This window comes from Centruroides sculpturatus, unplaced genomic scaffold (genome assembly GCF_000671375.1).
Source record: "Centruroides sculpturatus isolate CEXI.00-Female unplaced genomic scaffold, Cexi_2.0 scaffold3, whole genome shotgun sequence".
In the NCBI taxonomy this organism is placed as follows: domain Eukaryota; kingdom Metazoa; phylum Arthropoda; class Arachnida; order Scorpiones; family Buthidae; genus Centruroides; species Centruroides sculpturatus.
Window position 1 is genome coordinate 360,330 of NW_019384366.1, and position 18,824 is coordinate 379,153.

At 27.6% G+C, this 18,824-nt stretch overlaps 1 protein-coding gene across 6 annotated transcripts in view; it reads right to left on the minus strand.

Annotated features, from left to right (window-relative positions):
* The window catches only part of LOC111612472 (tyrosine-protein phosphatase Lar-like), a 260,256-nt gene that overhangs the window by 115,150 nt on the left and 126,282 nt on the right, over positions 1 to 18,824 (minus strand). For 5 of the 6 annotated variants that reach the window (XM_023353704.1, XM_023353691.1, XM_023353696.1 and 2 more), the window contains exons 3-5: positions 7,234 to 7,330; positions 4,945 to 4,983; positions 4,002 to 4,286 (exon numbers count right to left, since the gene is read on the minus strand). In XM_023353704.1, coding sequence (XP_023209472.1) covers positions 4,002 to 4,286; positions 4,945 to 4,983; positions 7,234 to 7,309 — 400 coding nt within the window. In that variant the 5' untranslated portion in view covers positions 7,310 to 7,330. The remainder of the gene's footprint in view (positions 1 to 4,001; positions 4,287 to 4,944; positions 4,984 to 7,233; positions 7,331 to 18,824) is intronic. The other variant, XM_023353716.1, reaches the window with a different exon arrangement.

The following is an 18,824-nucleotide window of genomic DNA, read 5'->3' on the forward strand; positions in this document are numbered from 1 at the left end:
GAGATTACTATATTATTATATGCATTCAATGCTAAAGATTTCATAAATTTACATTTAAATTCATTCAAAAATGAGACGTTTCAATAAACTTAAATCATTTAAATAACTAATCTGTCATTCTGTTTTGAAATGACACAAAACGATCTTGTTACAAGTCAAACAAAATAACTGAATTATATAATTGAAATGAAATTTTTATATTCCTGACAATTTCAAATTATTTCCCATTAAATGTATGGACAGAAGTGAAAATTGTTCGAAACGAATTCGATAAAAAAAAATCGTTTTAAAGTGAATCTTTTACACAAATTTCATTTTAAAAATCATTTTGAGATTTTATCAAAAATACAATTTACAGATGTCAAAAAAACTTTTTTTTGGCAAGAATCCAATAAAGATTAGTTATTTGTATGCGAGTTTTAGACAATGTTATAAAAACTCTTGTTCCGAATACGATTAAATTTTACACTTAACATTCTTACAAGTCTAAAAGAATTATAAAAGTATAACACAATAAGTTATCCTTTTTTTAATTTATAAACTTTACAATACCATCGGAAAATATTTCTAAACATTTTCATAATGAAAACAAAATAATTTTTCCTTTTTTTATGATAAACATTAATTTGATTATGTGTAGAACAAGTCAAAATTTGATACTTGCGGTTCGATTTTCAAATACGCTTATCAGAACTAAATATCAATGCTATATACATTAAATGCATAAGATTATCTAAAAATAGTAATAAAAACTGTACTAAGATTTGCATCGGTAAGACTATACGTATTATTTTTATTTCAGCACTATCGAGTTATATATAACGAAAGTATTGTAATGCTACTGTATATAAATGAAAGACGTTCTTCTTAAGTTTTTATTGCTTCACTAATCATTGTGTACAGTAGCATTCCTATAAGTAACGATGCAAGATCCATTATATTCTTACTCTGGTAGATTCTTCAATTTTCGATATCCAACGCAATGTTTCTTACACACACACATATATATATATATATATATACACACTACAACTGTCATTAATCATAAATACTGAAAGTTTTGCTATGTGTACATCTTGACAGAAACGACACAAACGAGAAAGTGTTTCTTTAAGTTTTATATTTATTTTTCGATACTGAATTACTTTTTGTTCGGATTACTTTTAAACCACCCTGTATATCTGAATAAATTTACGTATACATACGTATATAAAGCCTAATATTTTTAATTTTAAATTCTAGGAAAAATATTTTTTTTTAAATTCGTTTTCTGAACTGGCATTCAAAGAAAAATAAATTGAAATTTTATATGCAACATTACGTATATATAAAATAGGAGAAATATATACAAAAAATAAACTTATTGTAATTAAATAAAAGTAATAATTCTCATATAATTATAAATTTAGAGAATGCGACTTTGATAACCACTCCAATCTATCTTTCCAATACACGAACATATGCGATTTCGAAACTTGTCTCAAGAGTTTAATCAATTTTCATTTTGGATGTGTGACTTTCATTCAAGTTTAAAACAATTTACTCAAATTTTAACACTATTACTTTTACGTGAAACTGTAAATTCAGTTAATTCTGTTCTAGCTACGAAGAGGCTATGGAGAGATTTATAGCAAATAAATTGTTTCTATATACAGTATATACGTTTAACATTCATTTTTAAATAAAAATACTACTACTTTTAAGTTAAATTTTATAAAATCTATAAGATAAAATTTCGTATAGCTAAGTCAAAAATGGAAAAATGGCCACGTGGTAAAAGTAATAAGACACTATCTTCTAATCAAACATAATATTACTGTAATAAAAATTTTAACTGTAATTCTTTGATTTATGATTTTTTTCTTTCAGTAAATTCTATGAGTGATCACAATAATTTCTAACTAGGTGCCATATACTTGATAGGTCATCCATCTCGATTTATCCGTAACATTCTAGATTTAAAATTTATTATTTTCTTAAATAAAAACTCGTTTATCTATTAAAACATCTGTAATAAATCATCAATAATATATTCTATGGATAATATATACTCCAAGAATGAAAACTAAATAAATAAAAATTAAATCGTTTTGCTTTAAAACCAAAGTAACTATCAGAAACATACAAAAATAAAGCAAACACGCATAAATTTGAGTGATGATAGCACTAAATTCACTATAAATTTTTGGATGATTTTTGATTCTAGGCTAGATTTATTAGAGAAAAAGCTTTAATAATTAAAAAAGTAAGCTGCTTAAAAGAAATATAAAGTGTTTTACGAAAGTTGCTACTATTTTTTCAATTTTAAATTCTACTAAGTCATTTCTCTACATCGATTTGCAGATGCTCCATTATACGATATTTTGTTTTATTAAATTTATCTATGATAAATGAATTTCTGTAAATGTTGCATTTCACAGATAAATTTTATTTTTACCATTTACATCAATGATAGCGCCTTTTTTTTCGAAGTAGAACCAATGAAAATTGATAGCACTGTCTTTCCTCTTAGGAATCACGCCTATCCACCAATACGAAATATTTAAATCCAGAGAGGGACTGCAAATCTTATATAAAATAACGATGGATATATATTTTTCACAAAATTAGGAAAAAAAATTCTGTGTATATTTTGTAGTACGTGAAGATCCAACTTCATATTTTATTCAGATACCATAAAAAAAAGAAAGTTTTTATCAATGTTTTCTACGTTGAAGTAAAGTGGAAGAGTTCGAAGAAAAGGAAAAATATACGTGCATTTTAATTCACTATTTACTAAATTTTTGCTACGTAATCGAAAGAAAAATCTTGTGTTTTGTAAATACCAGAGCATCAGATAGGGTTTCCATTTAACCGTAAGTCAACATTCAGCATAGCACTCTGTTACCATAGCAACAGGTCACCGGGGTAACATTCCTCACCTTCCGTCAGGCTGAAGAAAGCGGAGACGGTCAACTATAATATGGCGACATTATCACGTGACATGTAAACAAGACGAGTTTAACGCACCCTCGCAATACTAACGTCAACAGAAATCTCATTAAGTTCACCGTATGTTTTTACTCTGCCAACTTCAAAGAAAAACTTCTTTAATATACACGCACATGGCTAAACGTTCAATTCGTAGGAAAAAGAGTAATCATTACCGGAAGCGAGTTTAATATAATTGTTTATAAAAAAATAAATAATATAAAACGAATTTTAAAATTATCTTTAGTTTCTAATAATATACTTAAATTTATATTATTATGAAAATAATTTTTAGTTAAAATTTTTAAACTTATTTAATTAAAAAATAAATAAATAAAATTTCTGCAAACTTTCATAGTGTATATATGTTACTATACATTAGAAATTGCTTTAAAAATACACACTACAATATATTCTAACAAATTTAAATATCTATAATAATTTAAGGAAAAGGTTTGAGAATAACGAGTTTAATTAATTTTTCATTTAATTTCAAAAACTTATACTAAAATTATACTAAGAATTTAATTTTTATATTATAAAATATTCCAACAACAACAACAAAAATTTCATACGTAAAAGAAAAATAATTTGTTTAAGAGATTTATAAATATTTAACAGGCGATAAGAATTTCTATATTTAGTATCATTTTTTCTCTGTAGTACATTGATATCTGATCAGATAAAGCAATGTCTGTACCTATTCAGTTCATTACTTTATGCAATAAATATCAGAAAAAAGAGCTTTCTGGTGGAAAATGAAAAATATCCTAACTAATTTGTCGCAATTTAATGAAGAAATTATGAGATTCGCGTTATATTCTGCATAATAATACTGTGAGGTATTACTTAAACAGCTGCCTCCACTTCCACTAGATCTGCACAGCTGTGAAGTTTCCATTAGAGAAAAACAGATCGTAGCAGTATCAATGATAGAAACAACGTTATTACCATTAATAAATATTATATAAATCATAAGAGAGACACCGATTTTATCTGTATTAATTCAGGTAAGCAACAGCAATAATTACCTGGTAAAACAGTAAGAGATGCTAGGGCTCTTACGGGTTCTCCTACTCCATTTTCGGCTACGCACTCGTAAGTTGCATTATCTCTGCCAGGTCGAACGGGTTCTATTCTCAGAACCGATCCATTTGGCATATCCTGTACGGCGTAACGTTGAGTAGTTACTCTCTTTCCATTTCTCCTCCATTCAATCTGTGGTTTGGGATTTCCGACAGCTGTGCATACGAAACTAGCGATGCCACCACTGGCAACTGTCTGATCGTGAGGATATTCTTCTATTCTTGGTGGATCTAGTTAAGAGAAAAAGAAACTTCAGAGAAAAATTTGTTATACGAATAAATAAATGAAGAGAAAAAAAATCATCCTATGTCGACACGTGATGAGCTCTGAATATTTTACAGATGTCGGTGTTTGAGATCTTTAACGTTCGGAGGGGATCAATGAATTCTTAAAATTGCGTACAAACCATCTGAAAAAATAAACAACCTAGAAGATGATGATTTATTATTTATTACCAGCGAACATTTTTTCCTCCTTCTTTTGATATATCCGTGTGAAAAACTAATTTATTTTCACTTATGGGATACAAAAACGATGATGTTCTTCAAAAAATATCCAGTACAAATTCGGTAATAGTTTCGACTGGCAGACAATTTTCCAAACCGAAATTTTGTCGGTTAAAGTACGTATCTTATTTTAGCTGTTATACATTAACCGAACATGCATGCTACTTAAGTCTGACAGAAATATCATGACTGATATAGGTGAAAGTTATATCTCGACTTTAATAGCGCCGTTACGTTGTTCCGCTCGAAAGCGTTAATAACCAGAAAATTTATGCTGGAACAAGTTTTCCTATAGACACTGGCATATTTTTAACCTCGTAAAAAAATGAATAGGCAATATATATATTAATGAAAATTAAACTCATGTACCCCTTTTACTTACGTGTCAAATATTTGACGTACTGTCTGTGCGAGTAGTTTCCTGTAAGGAACGTAGATAAGGTTCAGTAAAGATCAAAAATGTTATCTATAGTACGCTCCGTCTCTTCTGTATATACACAAGATAGAAAGAGAGACAGAAATAAAAGAACGTAACTTGTTCGAATCAATTGAAAGAATGACTTGCTTCCAATGTCAACAGCAATTCACTGCTATTTTCCTTCCTTTTCCTATTCCAATTTCCTAATGGTTTAGATACGACAATCGAGCTGAGTTGCAGGAATTTAATCTATTTAAACTAATGCATTCACAGATTTTCACTTTTTCATATTCCATGCATTACGACAGAAATATATTTTAACTCGACTTTTTTAACGCGATTATTTTAAATATTATATAATTGTAAACGAATCAATTTGTATCAGTTTAAAATTTCAACAACATAAATTATTAAATCATAAGTCAATTAAAAGCTTACACTTCAACATTTACCAATTTTCAATAATCCTAGCTGAAACGACAGCTGTGTTTAACTTTAATGATCTTCACAAAGTTTTCACACATACCAACGTTAATGTAGAAATAATATAATTCTATTGTTTTCCTATAAAATTTGCCAGCAAATGAATAGGAAAAATTACAGTTTGTTGCTGTTGTTTGTTCGTTAAAGAGAGATAAATCATAAATAGAAAGAATCAATAGCAGTAAATGATAACAGTAATTGTATAACAATACGTATTTGAGCGGCATTCACATCCTTAAATAATATTCTTTTTTTAAATAAAACAACTTATAAACTTTCACACATCTGTTAGGAAAATAATGAAGATTCATCTGTTAGATATAATTCCGGTGAAAGCACTTTCAATACAGAACTACAAAACATCAAATTACGTCTACCCTAGTCCATAAAAGTTTGTGTAACGTTGCTTTTGAAAGATTTACAACCTTAAAACACTATAGAATTTAGATAATATACCTGTAATTAGTTTACTAATCCGAAAGTAAATTAATGTTTTATAATTAGTTGCCGATTTTTATTAAGGTCGTATTAAATGTACAATTTTTAATTAAAGCTCAAAAATACTTATTACTTAAAAAATAATTTTTTTTGTACATCGCAAGCTTTTTATAAAAAGTTTTGATATTTTGTAGTTTTCAGTGAAATATATATAAAGATTGCTATTTATATAGGATTTTCTATATCGGGATTTCTGGCAGAGAACAATTATCTGTAACAGACAACAAGTAAGGGGGAATAGGGGGAAAAAACCATTCATGTCGGATCGGATAATCCCTAACACTTCGAAAGAAGTGGATTACGTGTAGCCGTTGAATGTCCGTTTCGTAACAATGAAATAAATGATTTTAGATTTCTTTTCTTAATTATTTTCACTTCTGAACTAAGCTAACTTCTCAATTTCTCTGGAGACTTTCGTAATAACAAACGTATAAACAAATTATAATAGCGTCTTTGTGTTTCCCACTTCAGTTATGCACGAAGTGGATTCTTACATATGAAAGCTGTAACAGATTTTTCTTCTTCTTCTTTCATTCTTAATAGTTAAGTGAACCACAAATTTATTTAACAGATGAAAGAACTAAGCAATCGGAGATAAAATATACTCCTTCTTCTAAATACACTTTCTGTAATTCCTAGAGAATAACAGCATCTATATTATTATTATTTATTAAGCATTTTACATTATTTCAGAATGGGTGAAAAAACTCTCAAGGTCGTTGTCATAAATAAAATTCTGCCGGAGTTTTACAATTCGTTTATCTAGTTTAATTTTCCAAGAAACATACAGAAACTGGGTGTGGCACGGCTATGATAATTAACTAAAAGTTAGCTTACCGATTTCTAATCTAAAAAAAACACAAAAATTTTAAAAAAATAATACGTGTATAAATGTATATTTAGCTCGAAATCAGTAGTCGTAAGACGTAGTCAGATGATGANAATTTAGCTTAAATCTAAGTGATATAGAATATGGAATTTATAAAATCTAAATTGGTTAATTTAAAATAAGTTTTTTAATTATAAATAACGTATCTGGGTGTGGCACGGCTATGATAATTAACTAAAAGTTAGCTTACCGATTTCTAATCTAAAAAAAACACAAAAATTTTAAAAAATAATACGTGTATAAATGTATATTTAGCTCGAAATCAGTAGTCGTAAGACGTAGTCAGATGATGATAAACAACGTAAAGAAAATGATGATCAGCAGTAAGAGAGCAGGGAAATAAGTCTTCCTTTCATTAACTAATAAGAACAAAGTGCACTCACCTTCAGCAGATGTAGGACGGAAGAGCCATTCGATAACGAAAAACAATAGAAAGAATCCAACTTTGGTCATGAGCATGGTGGCCCTATTTAACGGTACCTAGAAAAGGAATAAATAATTATATATAAAAGCATACTGGCCTGAATTAGTCAAGTCTTCGGCTAAGCCCAATGAAAACCATGTGGAAACAGAAGCGTAACTTGTCTCCACATGGAGTAAGGATCGCGCTCTCCTACCCACTGTCCAATAGGAAACACGTTGTCATGGTGATATGAAAAGTAAATGAAGAGTCGTCGGGAGCAGACGGATAATAATGAATTGTTTATTGATCTGAGACACGACCACTAGATAACACATCTAAAGCGCGGATTTAACAGGTGGCTGTTATCGTTTTGGACAGTAAAACCTGCCAAAAATATTCACGAAAACGACAAACATTATAATAATATCTGAAAAATTGCTATGCATTAAGTCATTATCTGAGAAATTCATAAATTTCTATATAATTTCGTCCAATTCTTTTTACAGACGGGAAAAAAACTGCTTTTTGTTTTCTGAAAATTCTCATCTATTTATTTATTTAAAATATAAGATAAATAAATAAATGCACGATTTATTATTTAAATTTTCAAATTTAAATTATAATTTTTTTAATCTTTCAACTGAAATATTAATCTTTAAGTATTTTTCTTCTATTTTCCCCATTTATTATTATTATTATTATTATTATTATAAAAATCAAAATTAAATTATAAATAAATTTTTAGAAAAGTATTTAAACTAAAATTCGATAAACTAAATCATTTTATATTAAATATATCAAAAGGAATTTCGTGTTTAAAACTGTATGTACGTAATTTGATTCTGCCTAATATTTAATGTATATGCTGATTTTTCATCTGAATCGGAACGATCGCTGCTAAATTATTCAACGTCGGAGAGAAACAAACAATTTCGAGACATCTCCGTACCTTTATCAAAAAAGAAAAAACTAAGCTTAAAAAAATGCTTTATTTAAAGCGAAAACAATAAGAAATCACGCGTTTTGCCTTATAATTAACGTAGAAAACGACAAGGAATACTTTACAACTCGCCAGAGACCACCTGATGCTGGGGGAGAAAAGCTTGCAATTTGTTAGATTGGTGTATGTACACACTATTCTCATAACTTATGTTACAACCCAGACGTAACCATAGCAACTGGGTGTTCCCTACCTGCAAGATTACCGTTCGAAGAACGAACTATACAGTTCGGCTACTAACCCTCATCTTACTCAGCAGAATTACTGATATATTAGAAAAGCGCGCTAAAACTTATATAAGGATACGACCTAATTCCCAACTTAACTTTTATATGGAAAGTTTGGCATTATTAAACACAAGTTTTTTCTCTCTCCTTTTATTTTATTTTTTCTAAAATATATATCGAGAGGGAGGTTTAAAGCCGAGTTCGGACTAAAAACGAATGATGGAAAAAAAAGAATGTGTAATTCCAAAGTTAAAAGAACACAGACAAGCTTTTAGTGAGGCATTGTCTACTGACATTTCTCATTATCAAACTGACTGTTTTTCTTGTAAAATGTAGGCCGAAAACAGATTTATGTTCCTTTGTAGGAATGGATCGATATTGGCCACACAAACAGACCAATAGGGCCATAATTCTGAAATTGGATTCTTACCTATGTTAAATTTAATCTACGACGAAGGAAAGATTGTTATTGTTTCGAAAATGCGATATTAAAATGTAAATCGATTTATTTTTATTTTCTTGAGAACTATTATTATCTCTAATACTACTTTTGTTGTTTTCTAGATACGTGATGAAGTGGACATGAACTGTGCACGAAAGAATCGATAAAAGAACTTTTTGGCCATGCGACAATTTATAGATAATTACTACATTTGAAACTTTCATTAGTACGTGTCCTTTATAATCAATCGATAAAAATATTTAATACACAAACCCACATTTTGTAATTGTTGTGTGTCATTGTATATACATTTTAGCTTCTGTGTAATATAAATATTTTCCTCCGTTAAGTGTTTATACACGCAAACCAATTTAGCTTAAATCTAAGTGATATAGAATATGGAATTTATAAAATCTAAATTGGTTAATTTAAAATAAGTTTTTTAATTATAAATAACGTATCTTAATTTTATTTTAAATTATTTTTAAATTTTTTTAATTGTAATTCGGGTACAAAATGTAATTAAAACAAAATCATACGAGTGTACAAAATGTATTTGTTGTATTTTACGAACTGTTAAATTTCACTTTGGGAAAGACCTTTCATGCCAATGAAATTGCCTTTTATTTCAATAAAATTAAGTAAATAAATAAATGTTCATCTTTAATATAAAAAACAATCAATATATATAAATTATATAGCCTATATAAGTTATATGTTCACACACATTCATATTATGTAAGTTCCCTGCCCTGTTAATACATTTTTAATTAAAGAGGAGATAGATTTTTGTTTAACAACCTTTCATCAACTAACAAAAAATATAATTTACCATATTATAAAACAACAAAAAATAGATTTAAATAAATAAAATAATTTAAAAAACATATTTTCCAGATTAAAAAATATCATTTGGGAATTTAAGATTTATTAAAAATTTAAAGTCATTATTTGTTTTTTAAATAAGTATTGATACAGTCGATGCACGAGTATATCATATACTAACATTACATTAAATAACTAGTAGTCCAGAGAGGAGGAGGAGGAAGACTGATATATTTAGAAAAATAAATAAATTCTAATCACTTTCTGACAAATAGATGAAAAATGTTTATGATACAGAAAATAAAATCGTGTAAAAGATTAACAGAAGAGAAAAAAAAATGTATATTAGAGAAAGTAATAAAATAATAGAATGTTCCTTCTAGAAAAAAAAACACTCGCTCTAGAAAAATAAATCTCTTTTTTGAGCAATCCTACATAACACACATACAGGCAATTTCTAGAGAATTATTTTGGCATTTACCTCAATAAAAAAAATTGAAAAGTGAAAGAAAATCGAGAAGAAATAAAATAAAAGCAATATGAAAACATTGCTTATAAATTGAACACTATAATTAATTCTTTAGATTGTAAAGCAGTTTCAAATACAACTGTATAAAAATTAATTATATTTTGTTTATTCCGAGTTTAAATTATGATAATGTAATGAATAAACAGGAAAAATGTTACGCTCATTTTTTTTTATTATTATAAACAAAGTTTCTTTACGTATAAAATCACGTTTAAATCAAATTTCCAAGCAATAGATCCAAACAAATACCCTTTCCTATCTACACCATGATTTTTAATGCATGAGCAATTTATACTGTTTAAATAGCGAATTTATTCCGACTGCCATCCTTTCAACTATCTGAGACTAATTCACTTTTAACACATTTACACTTTCCAATATTAAAACCAGCCGAGTATTCACTACAAATGTTTCATGCGATGTTTTTTCAATAACCCAAATACAATAAATATTAAAATAAAATTTAAAAAATATATATATCGCATTTAATTCCCTAGTTTCTCATAAACTTCCTACACAAATTCGATAAATCATGGCTTTTTTTTTAGTCATAAATTCCTATTATATATATATATATATATAATAGGAATTTATTTATATATATATATACGTATACACATATAACTGCATAAATCCAACATAAATTAGTTAGTTGCTTTGTAATATATAATTAATTTATGCCGTTCTTTAATATTCTAGATTGGTCAAATAGAATAAATTTAGATGTTTTAAAATAATTAAAAATTTAAAGATAACTTTTAAAGATAAAGATTTCAAGAATACTTTTAGCGTAGGATTAGAATCTGCTAAAAAGATAGGATTTCGAAGAAAATAGTAAACAAGATTGCTCCTTAGAAACTTCTATGTATGATGCATATTTATGTAATAGCTAAGCGTTGTACTAAATACATATATAATCCATTTATTACTAGAAACCCAACACAATTTCGTTTAAGAGTTCTTGTAAACAGGATTTTCTTTATTACACGTTTAGACAGCAATCCATTCTCCATCAATTCCTATAATTTTCTATCTAGGATCTACAATAAATAATTTAGTACTTTGAAATTTAGAAAATACAAATAGTAAATTTTTAAATGTCCTAAAGCAATGTTTGTATATATTTTCATCTTATATAAAACCAATGAATAACTGATTTTTTTTTCTTTCTTTCTTTTTGCGTGTAAATTCTTAATGTGCTCCGTCTGTCCATTTAAACAGATCAGAGATCTGAGAGATTTGATAATTTATTCTATTTTAATTCTATAAGTTTATAAAATGTGGCATCTATTTTTAAAAATATAAGAAATTTGAGAACATTGAAGCATCAGCGTTAGTAAATGGTATGCTTCAATGCTTTACACATTGACAAAGTTGGTGCTATAAAGTATTTTGAATATCCATGGTTAGAACGGTATTAATTTTTCAAGCGGTTAAGTTGCTACTTTTTATTTTTATTTTTGGATCCTCCAGGGCTTTCGATACATGTAACCTATTGAAAAGTCATTAAAGGATACACCTACGGGAATTTTTGTATACTTACTTTCTTAACTTTCCTCAATAAAACTGTAGTAAAAATTTAATAATTGAAATTAAAAATAGGACCGTTTTCTTGATAAATAGCAAACAAATTGTATATATTTGAATGCATAAAATAGCTGGTATTTATTGGCAAAGAGTCGTATAGGCAAAGCTGCGCCATGAATGCATATAATAAAATTATAATATTGATGCACCATTTTATAGAATTTATATAATTTTTCCATCCTTGTATCATTAAAAATGCATTCTGATGATTATGAATAGCTTATTTCCTTGAAAAAAAAATACCGACATAAACAAACTTTTAGTAATTTTCTTTGAATTAATATGATTACGAATGAGATTTCAGTAAATTTCTATGAATCCATGTAATTGCTTTAGAATTTTGCACGAGTTCTCCCAGTTCAATGGATTATTTATGCGTTTTTGAGTGTTTTATATTTAATATAATTATGAAAAGATTATAAAATTATAAATGCTCTCTTAAATTAGTGAAATTATAATAATTTTCCACTAAATCAATAAGATTACAGAATTTTTGTCCTTTTGATGAGTTTTTAGCATAATAAAAAAAATCTTTTTAGCGATTCTTCTTTATAAACTAATATTCTAGTCATATTATATTAATATAATTATTTGAAAAAATCGAATTGCTATATTAAATTTCTTTAAAAATTTTATAATTTAATCAGTTTGAAATTGTAAAATGTTGTTGACAAACCAAGCATAAACCATATAATATAATAAAGTCTGTAAACATTAATATCAACTATAAACTTCAAATAAGGAGGAGGAAGAGAGGAAAAAACACAAAATTGAGTTTTTTAGAAGACGAAACCTTTACGAAAATGTAGAAATTTGCACAAAATAATCTAGTTAATTTTAATTAAACGAGTAGAAACTTCTTAAAAGTCGAAAACAAGAATTCCGAAGAGATTTAATTCCTACGAGGAAGAATGTTTAATAGCGAAGGACACTCGCGTTAAATCATTATTGATTTTCCCCAACGACAGCTTTAAACTTTAATCGTAATCGTTGCTTCCACCAACGGAACTAATACTGTCGACTTGTGTATCATTTAAAACTATTTTTGTCACGCTAATGTCGCGTTTTTATCGTTAAATCACAGCTATATCTGACAGCTTCATCGAATTAAAAATATAGTTTATATTTATGCTGGATATACACATTTTAAAACTTTCTTCGATATTCAGAAAATTTATCATCCGCACTCTTTCCGTGCTTCACCAAATGATAAAGAGCAACACGATAACAATTACCTTGTTATCAATTAATTACATTCGTTTTTAATGATGTACACCTTCACTATGTTAAAGAATAAACGCATTAATAAAGAGAAATATATTGCATTTATTGTAAATAAATGTTGATTACGTTTTTCGTAACATTAAAAATTATTTAATATACAAGTTTTTTGGTATTAATTTTATACGACAGATGGCGGAACATGGTTCAACTGTGAGAAATTTGAACAAAGCTATGTACAGTATCTCAAATTCTTCGATTTTTTTTGTACGTTACGAATGAGCACGATTTATTTTTCTTTGTTTTACGGAAAATGAAGCATATTTTTCTTTAATTTTTCTAAATAACTAAGTGTTATCTATACTCTAATCCTTGTTTAAGTACGCGCACTTTTGTATGAAGATTTTTTATAAATTTGTAGCAATTAGGTACAAAAAAAATTTTTTAACTCGAAATATTCAAGAACTAATAGCGAATCCTGCCGAGTTTAAAACTTCTTAAGTTACGATGACACTAACTTGACCTAGGATTTTTTCCCCTTTAATGTAACTCTAGCCAAATGATAGAATTATGCAAAGTGTTCGAAATTCAGCAAGAGTATCTATCGACAGTCATTAGTGCGACTCAGAATGGAGTAGTATCAACTGTTCGAGGAATTTTTTTTCTTTTTTTAAAATCTTACAGTCAAAAAGTGGCACAAATAGGAGGTCAAATGGGCAGTTCAAGGAAAAATGGCTTTCAAGGTCGTTTCTGAACGTCACTTAAAAGAACCGAAATGATACCTTGATCTCGTGTAGAACATTTAGAGAACTAATCAACCTTAAAGACAGTTATGAAAAATACACTAAAAAACAAAAAAATTTCAATTCAAAAAGTAAATTTATGGACAAAATCGCGAATGTTCGTATTAAAACTTTTTAAATTTCGTATCCTTCACATTAATTTATTCTTTTTGAGAAAATTATAGGTTATATTGTATCGAACTTTTCAAGGATGTAAAAGTCGAAAGTTCAAGAACAACTGGTTCTTTAATTTTTAACATTTTACCTCGATTATTTTCTTCAAATTAAAAGAACTCTTCCGAAAAATAAATTAAAATAAAGCAACTAAAACTGAAAAGAGCGCTGTCAAAAGAAAAAGCAAGATACCATTATTCCTTACTTGTAGGATTTATATTATTGTAAGATAAACTAAAGCAAATTGTCATAGCAAAAAAAATCTACTGCATTTATTTACACTCAGTGAATTTTGAATCAAATTCTCAATTTGCTAAGCTAATGAGCAAATAATTTCTCGAGATAAGAAACAGGTGATCAATACGGATTTTCTTGAAAACTATCGGATAATCAATGTTCATTTCCTTTGCAGCATGATTAAAACAAAGTTAGCAATAAGGAGAAAATAAAGCTTATCCTTTCTCAATACTTATGACTGTTTGTTATCTGTATATATGATACAAATGCCACCGATAGTCAATATCTAAAAGAAAATGCGATGAGTGGTCTTTGCCTATCTGTCCTTCATCCCAACGTGTCACCCCATAATCGCTGTCTGTCTGGCTCTCTTAAATAATATATAAGAGAAAGCAGATTTAAATCAAAAAAATGACAATAACATGTCTTCGGTTACAATTGTCTACCAAAAAAACCGTTTCAAGACTAGAATCTTGAATTTTTCAGAAAACTAGAACAAGTACATTAGAAAGAAGATACCGTATGATCACTTGATTTTCTTATACTTTTTTGCAGCTTTTTTTCTGAAGTACAACGAGGTCGAATAGACTATGTATCAAATTAAATTATACTGTGTATTTTCTATGATAATCTTTCAAAAAACTTTCCAAACTTTCCCTTACTCAAATGTATGTATGAATGTTCAGATGAGGATTATACAGCATTAATTAAGATATAGGACCATTTCTTTATACTAATGTAGAAACTTTACAATATTTCTACAAAGTTTCGAATATATTGATATTATCAGGGACGTCGAGAGGGAGGGCTGGGGATTTTTCCCGGGCACAGAGAAAACTTGAAATAAAAACCACTACGAGCCCCTAATTTAAAGTTTTTTTTAACCAACAAAAAATAAAAGCTTTAAAACTGTTTTTTATTAATAAGGAACCATTCCTGTATTTCATGTGTTTAAAAAACATGACAAAAAGGTGTCAGCTCCGCCTCGTGGCCCCAGAGTCGAGGGAAGCTCATATGGAGCTTTCTTCGACTCTGAATCTTATAAATCAAGAACATTATTTTTCTGAAAATTGCCAAAATATAATTGATCGAAGCATCGTAAATTTACACATATATAAACTATAATAGATTATAAGATTGCAAAACGTAGATAAAAAAACACTACCATTCCGACATAGAAAAATCAATTAAGCATAACTATAATAAATAATTGTATGTTGATAAAACATTTAAAGCATGCTCAATGCTTATCTTTCATTCATATGTACATTTAGAAATTGTCTGTCATAGCAGTTTATCACCAAATGACATTTCAAATTTTATTCTCTCTTAAATATTGCTTAACTACAACTAAGAAGTTCATATTTTATGCAAAAAATATTTTTAATATTACAAAATAATAGTTATATTGCAAAGAATCTTAGAAGTTTTTAAATAACAACAGATAACTGAATCAAAAAATTATAATTAAATTTAAAATCGACTAGTTTATTCTTCTATTAAGTTTGTGAATAGACATAAATGTAAATTTTACTGTAGTTCTCTCATTAAGTGTGTAAACAAAAAATTACTAAACGAATTAAGGTTAGCATACAAATTCAATTGAAGTTTTTAAATAAACTAGCCTATTTAGAATGAATGAATAAATAAACTTATTCCGCACCCAATACAATGCACAAGAGAGAAACCATAATAAACAATGCTACTGTAAAAGCACAAGATATTAAAGTGTCGTTCACTTTTATATTTGCACATACTTCAAAGACAATCTTCGTCCAGTTGCGTGTCCAACGACAATAAAATAAATTAGTTTATTGTGTTCTGAAATATATAGACTTAGAATTGGAAAACTGAATGCAGCATAATTCAAATCATGTTTTCTCTAAGAATAAACGAATATTAACCTGTACGAAATATAGCCAATATTCAGTCTTACAAGGAGGAATATGCATTAAATAACAAGGAATAATAATATAAATAAAGTAATAATTTCAAAACACTTTCCTCCTCCTCATGAAGAATTCTTTTAAGAAAAAAATGACCTATTTTTCAATTATAGATCAGCCATAATACAGATTTGACAAGTAATTAAAAAGTCCTTTCACTTTATGATCTTTATTATTTCCGTTTGACAATCATAAATAATAATTAAAAGTTCTGTCAAGAGTGGATTAATCCAGATATCGGAAATACGAACGCATTCTTAAGCCAATTAGTTTTCAATTTAATTATCACATCAAATTCTAACGCGATTACTACTTTAAATTAAAGTAATCCAAGTTAAGTAAAAACTACTAACTTTTTAATCTGATTATTTATGTTGGCAAGATGATAATCTGATTTTTTAGCATTAAAATAAATATCTCATTTATAGAATTATAAAATAGCGTTGTTTTCATGAAATTACGTGTATTACACGGGTTTTAAACGTGTTCAAAGTGACATATATCACCATCGTTTAACATTTACAATGCTTGCAAGTTTAATATTTCTCGTCCATCTATGGCATGTGTCACGTAAATCTGGCGAAATTCAGTTATCTGGGAAAAATGTTACCGTGCTTTGTTACAAATTGCTTTGGCAACGTAAATATTTTTCCTCCACCTCTATACCAAATTATATAGCAGAGGTTAACTAGCCTTAATTTAATACAAAACAAGAATTAGGAATGCCTTGTTAGCAAAATCATTTTTAATCTTAACTAAGGACGGAGAAAAATTTATATTCTCGTTCAAAGTTTGAAGTTGTAGTGTTGATTTTCACAATTTAATTTATTAGACATTTGGATGTTTATGCAATTTTTTTAAATCAAAAATCTGAGCTATTTTCGCTATGATTTTTTTCTTTTTTATGCAAGTGACGAAAATTAAGTTATCTACAATTTGTAACTCGTTTGTATTATTTGGAAAATTACGCTGTCCTTATTTAACATTGTGTTAATTTCTATTGCTAGAGGAAACAAAATGATAATTACTAATAAAAAAGTATCTTTGGTTAGATTGAAATTCTGTTCGCTTTTATCGATATGATTAAGGAAACTGATAAGAAAGTGAGGTAAAATTTTTCTTTGTTCCCAAGTGAATTTAGTCAACATTACATTTTTACATATCCAGAAATTTAATGGCAGTTTTTATTATTATTCTCCTTCATTTTCTGATTAAGAAATACTCATAACTGCATTTTTCACTTTGGTATTCTGAACATAATACAGAACATTTCCGTTCAGCTTAAAAGTATAAAGCGTATATATTAAAAAAATTATAAGTTCATATCCTATTCATATTCATAACCTATGTCCTAATTAATTGACTGATTAATACGTTATCTTCTATTAAAGTTTCCGGAATGACATGAATTAAATAAAGATGTTTGAAAGGATAAGGGAATAAAAAAAATAGGTTAATTTAACTGACAACTTTGTCAATACAATATGCATCCTTTCCTTCGAGATATTTGACATATAAACAATGTCATTCGTGTCAATTTATTACATCAAGAATAGAGAAAAGTAATAAATATTTCTCGTAGGATATTGCGCTGACAGTATTACATTGATTTTGCAGTTTTGTGTTAGTTAAAATAGACTACATTTATCAAAGTTTTTTCGCTACCGTAAAACAGCTTCATACAAGTTAAAAAAGTCTTATATGAAATATTAAAATCGATGATAAATTAATAAATTCAGTTCCTGTAAAGAAATTCAATTACCAATATAGCTTGGTCTAATTTATTCAGTCTAGTTCTCTGACAATCCAATAAATTGGCACAGTTTATTGAATTATTATCAATATAGTCATATCGATTTCGACTCTGTTGTTTTTATCGTCATTTCTTGCATTTGTTTATTCGTAAATAATTAATTTTAAAATATTTTAAGATTTCTTCGCTATTAATTTCATTTAAGCTATTTCTATAGATCCAAATCAATAAATGATATTTCTTTTTTTGTGTTAACTATTTATTTATTTGTATTTGTTATTGTATTGTTACTTATTAAGTATTTGTTTGTTATTTGTATTTGTTTTGAGTATTATTTTCAGATATTAACTTTTTATATTTGTTCACATAAAAACAGCATTGACTCTCCTAATTAAACATATATAATGGGCGCGTTGTCTAGTAAAGCGGCTTAATACAGCCGGATAAGCAAGCCAATGACATAGCCGATTTTATTTGAAACAGACTATGTCATTGGTTCGCTTACCAAGCTGTATTAAAGTAGCTTTACCAGATAATACACTCAATGATATTCGAAGAGATAAATTACCAAATTACTGTTATAAAGATGGTATCTAAACTAAGCAGCGCAAAAAATTAAAAACGATTTAGGGGCTTATTGGTTTGGTTAGAATAGTGCACATTTTTATCAATTTGATGTCATTACATCAGTTTTACAATAAAAATTCTAAAGATTGACGTCAAATTTACATAAAAATGTACACTATTCCAACGAATTGAAGTTCTTTAGATTTGTGTTACATTATATCAGTTATTAAATGAAATTGTTCACAATGATAAAATATTACAGTTCAAGTATGAAACAAATA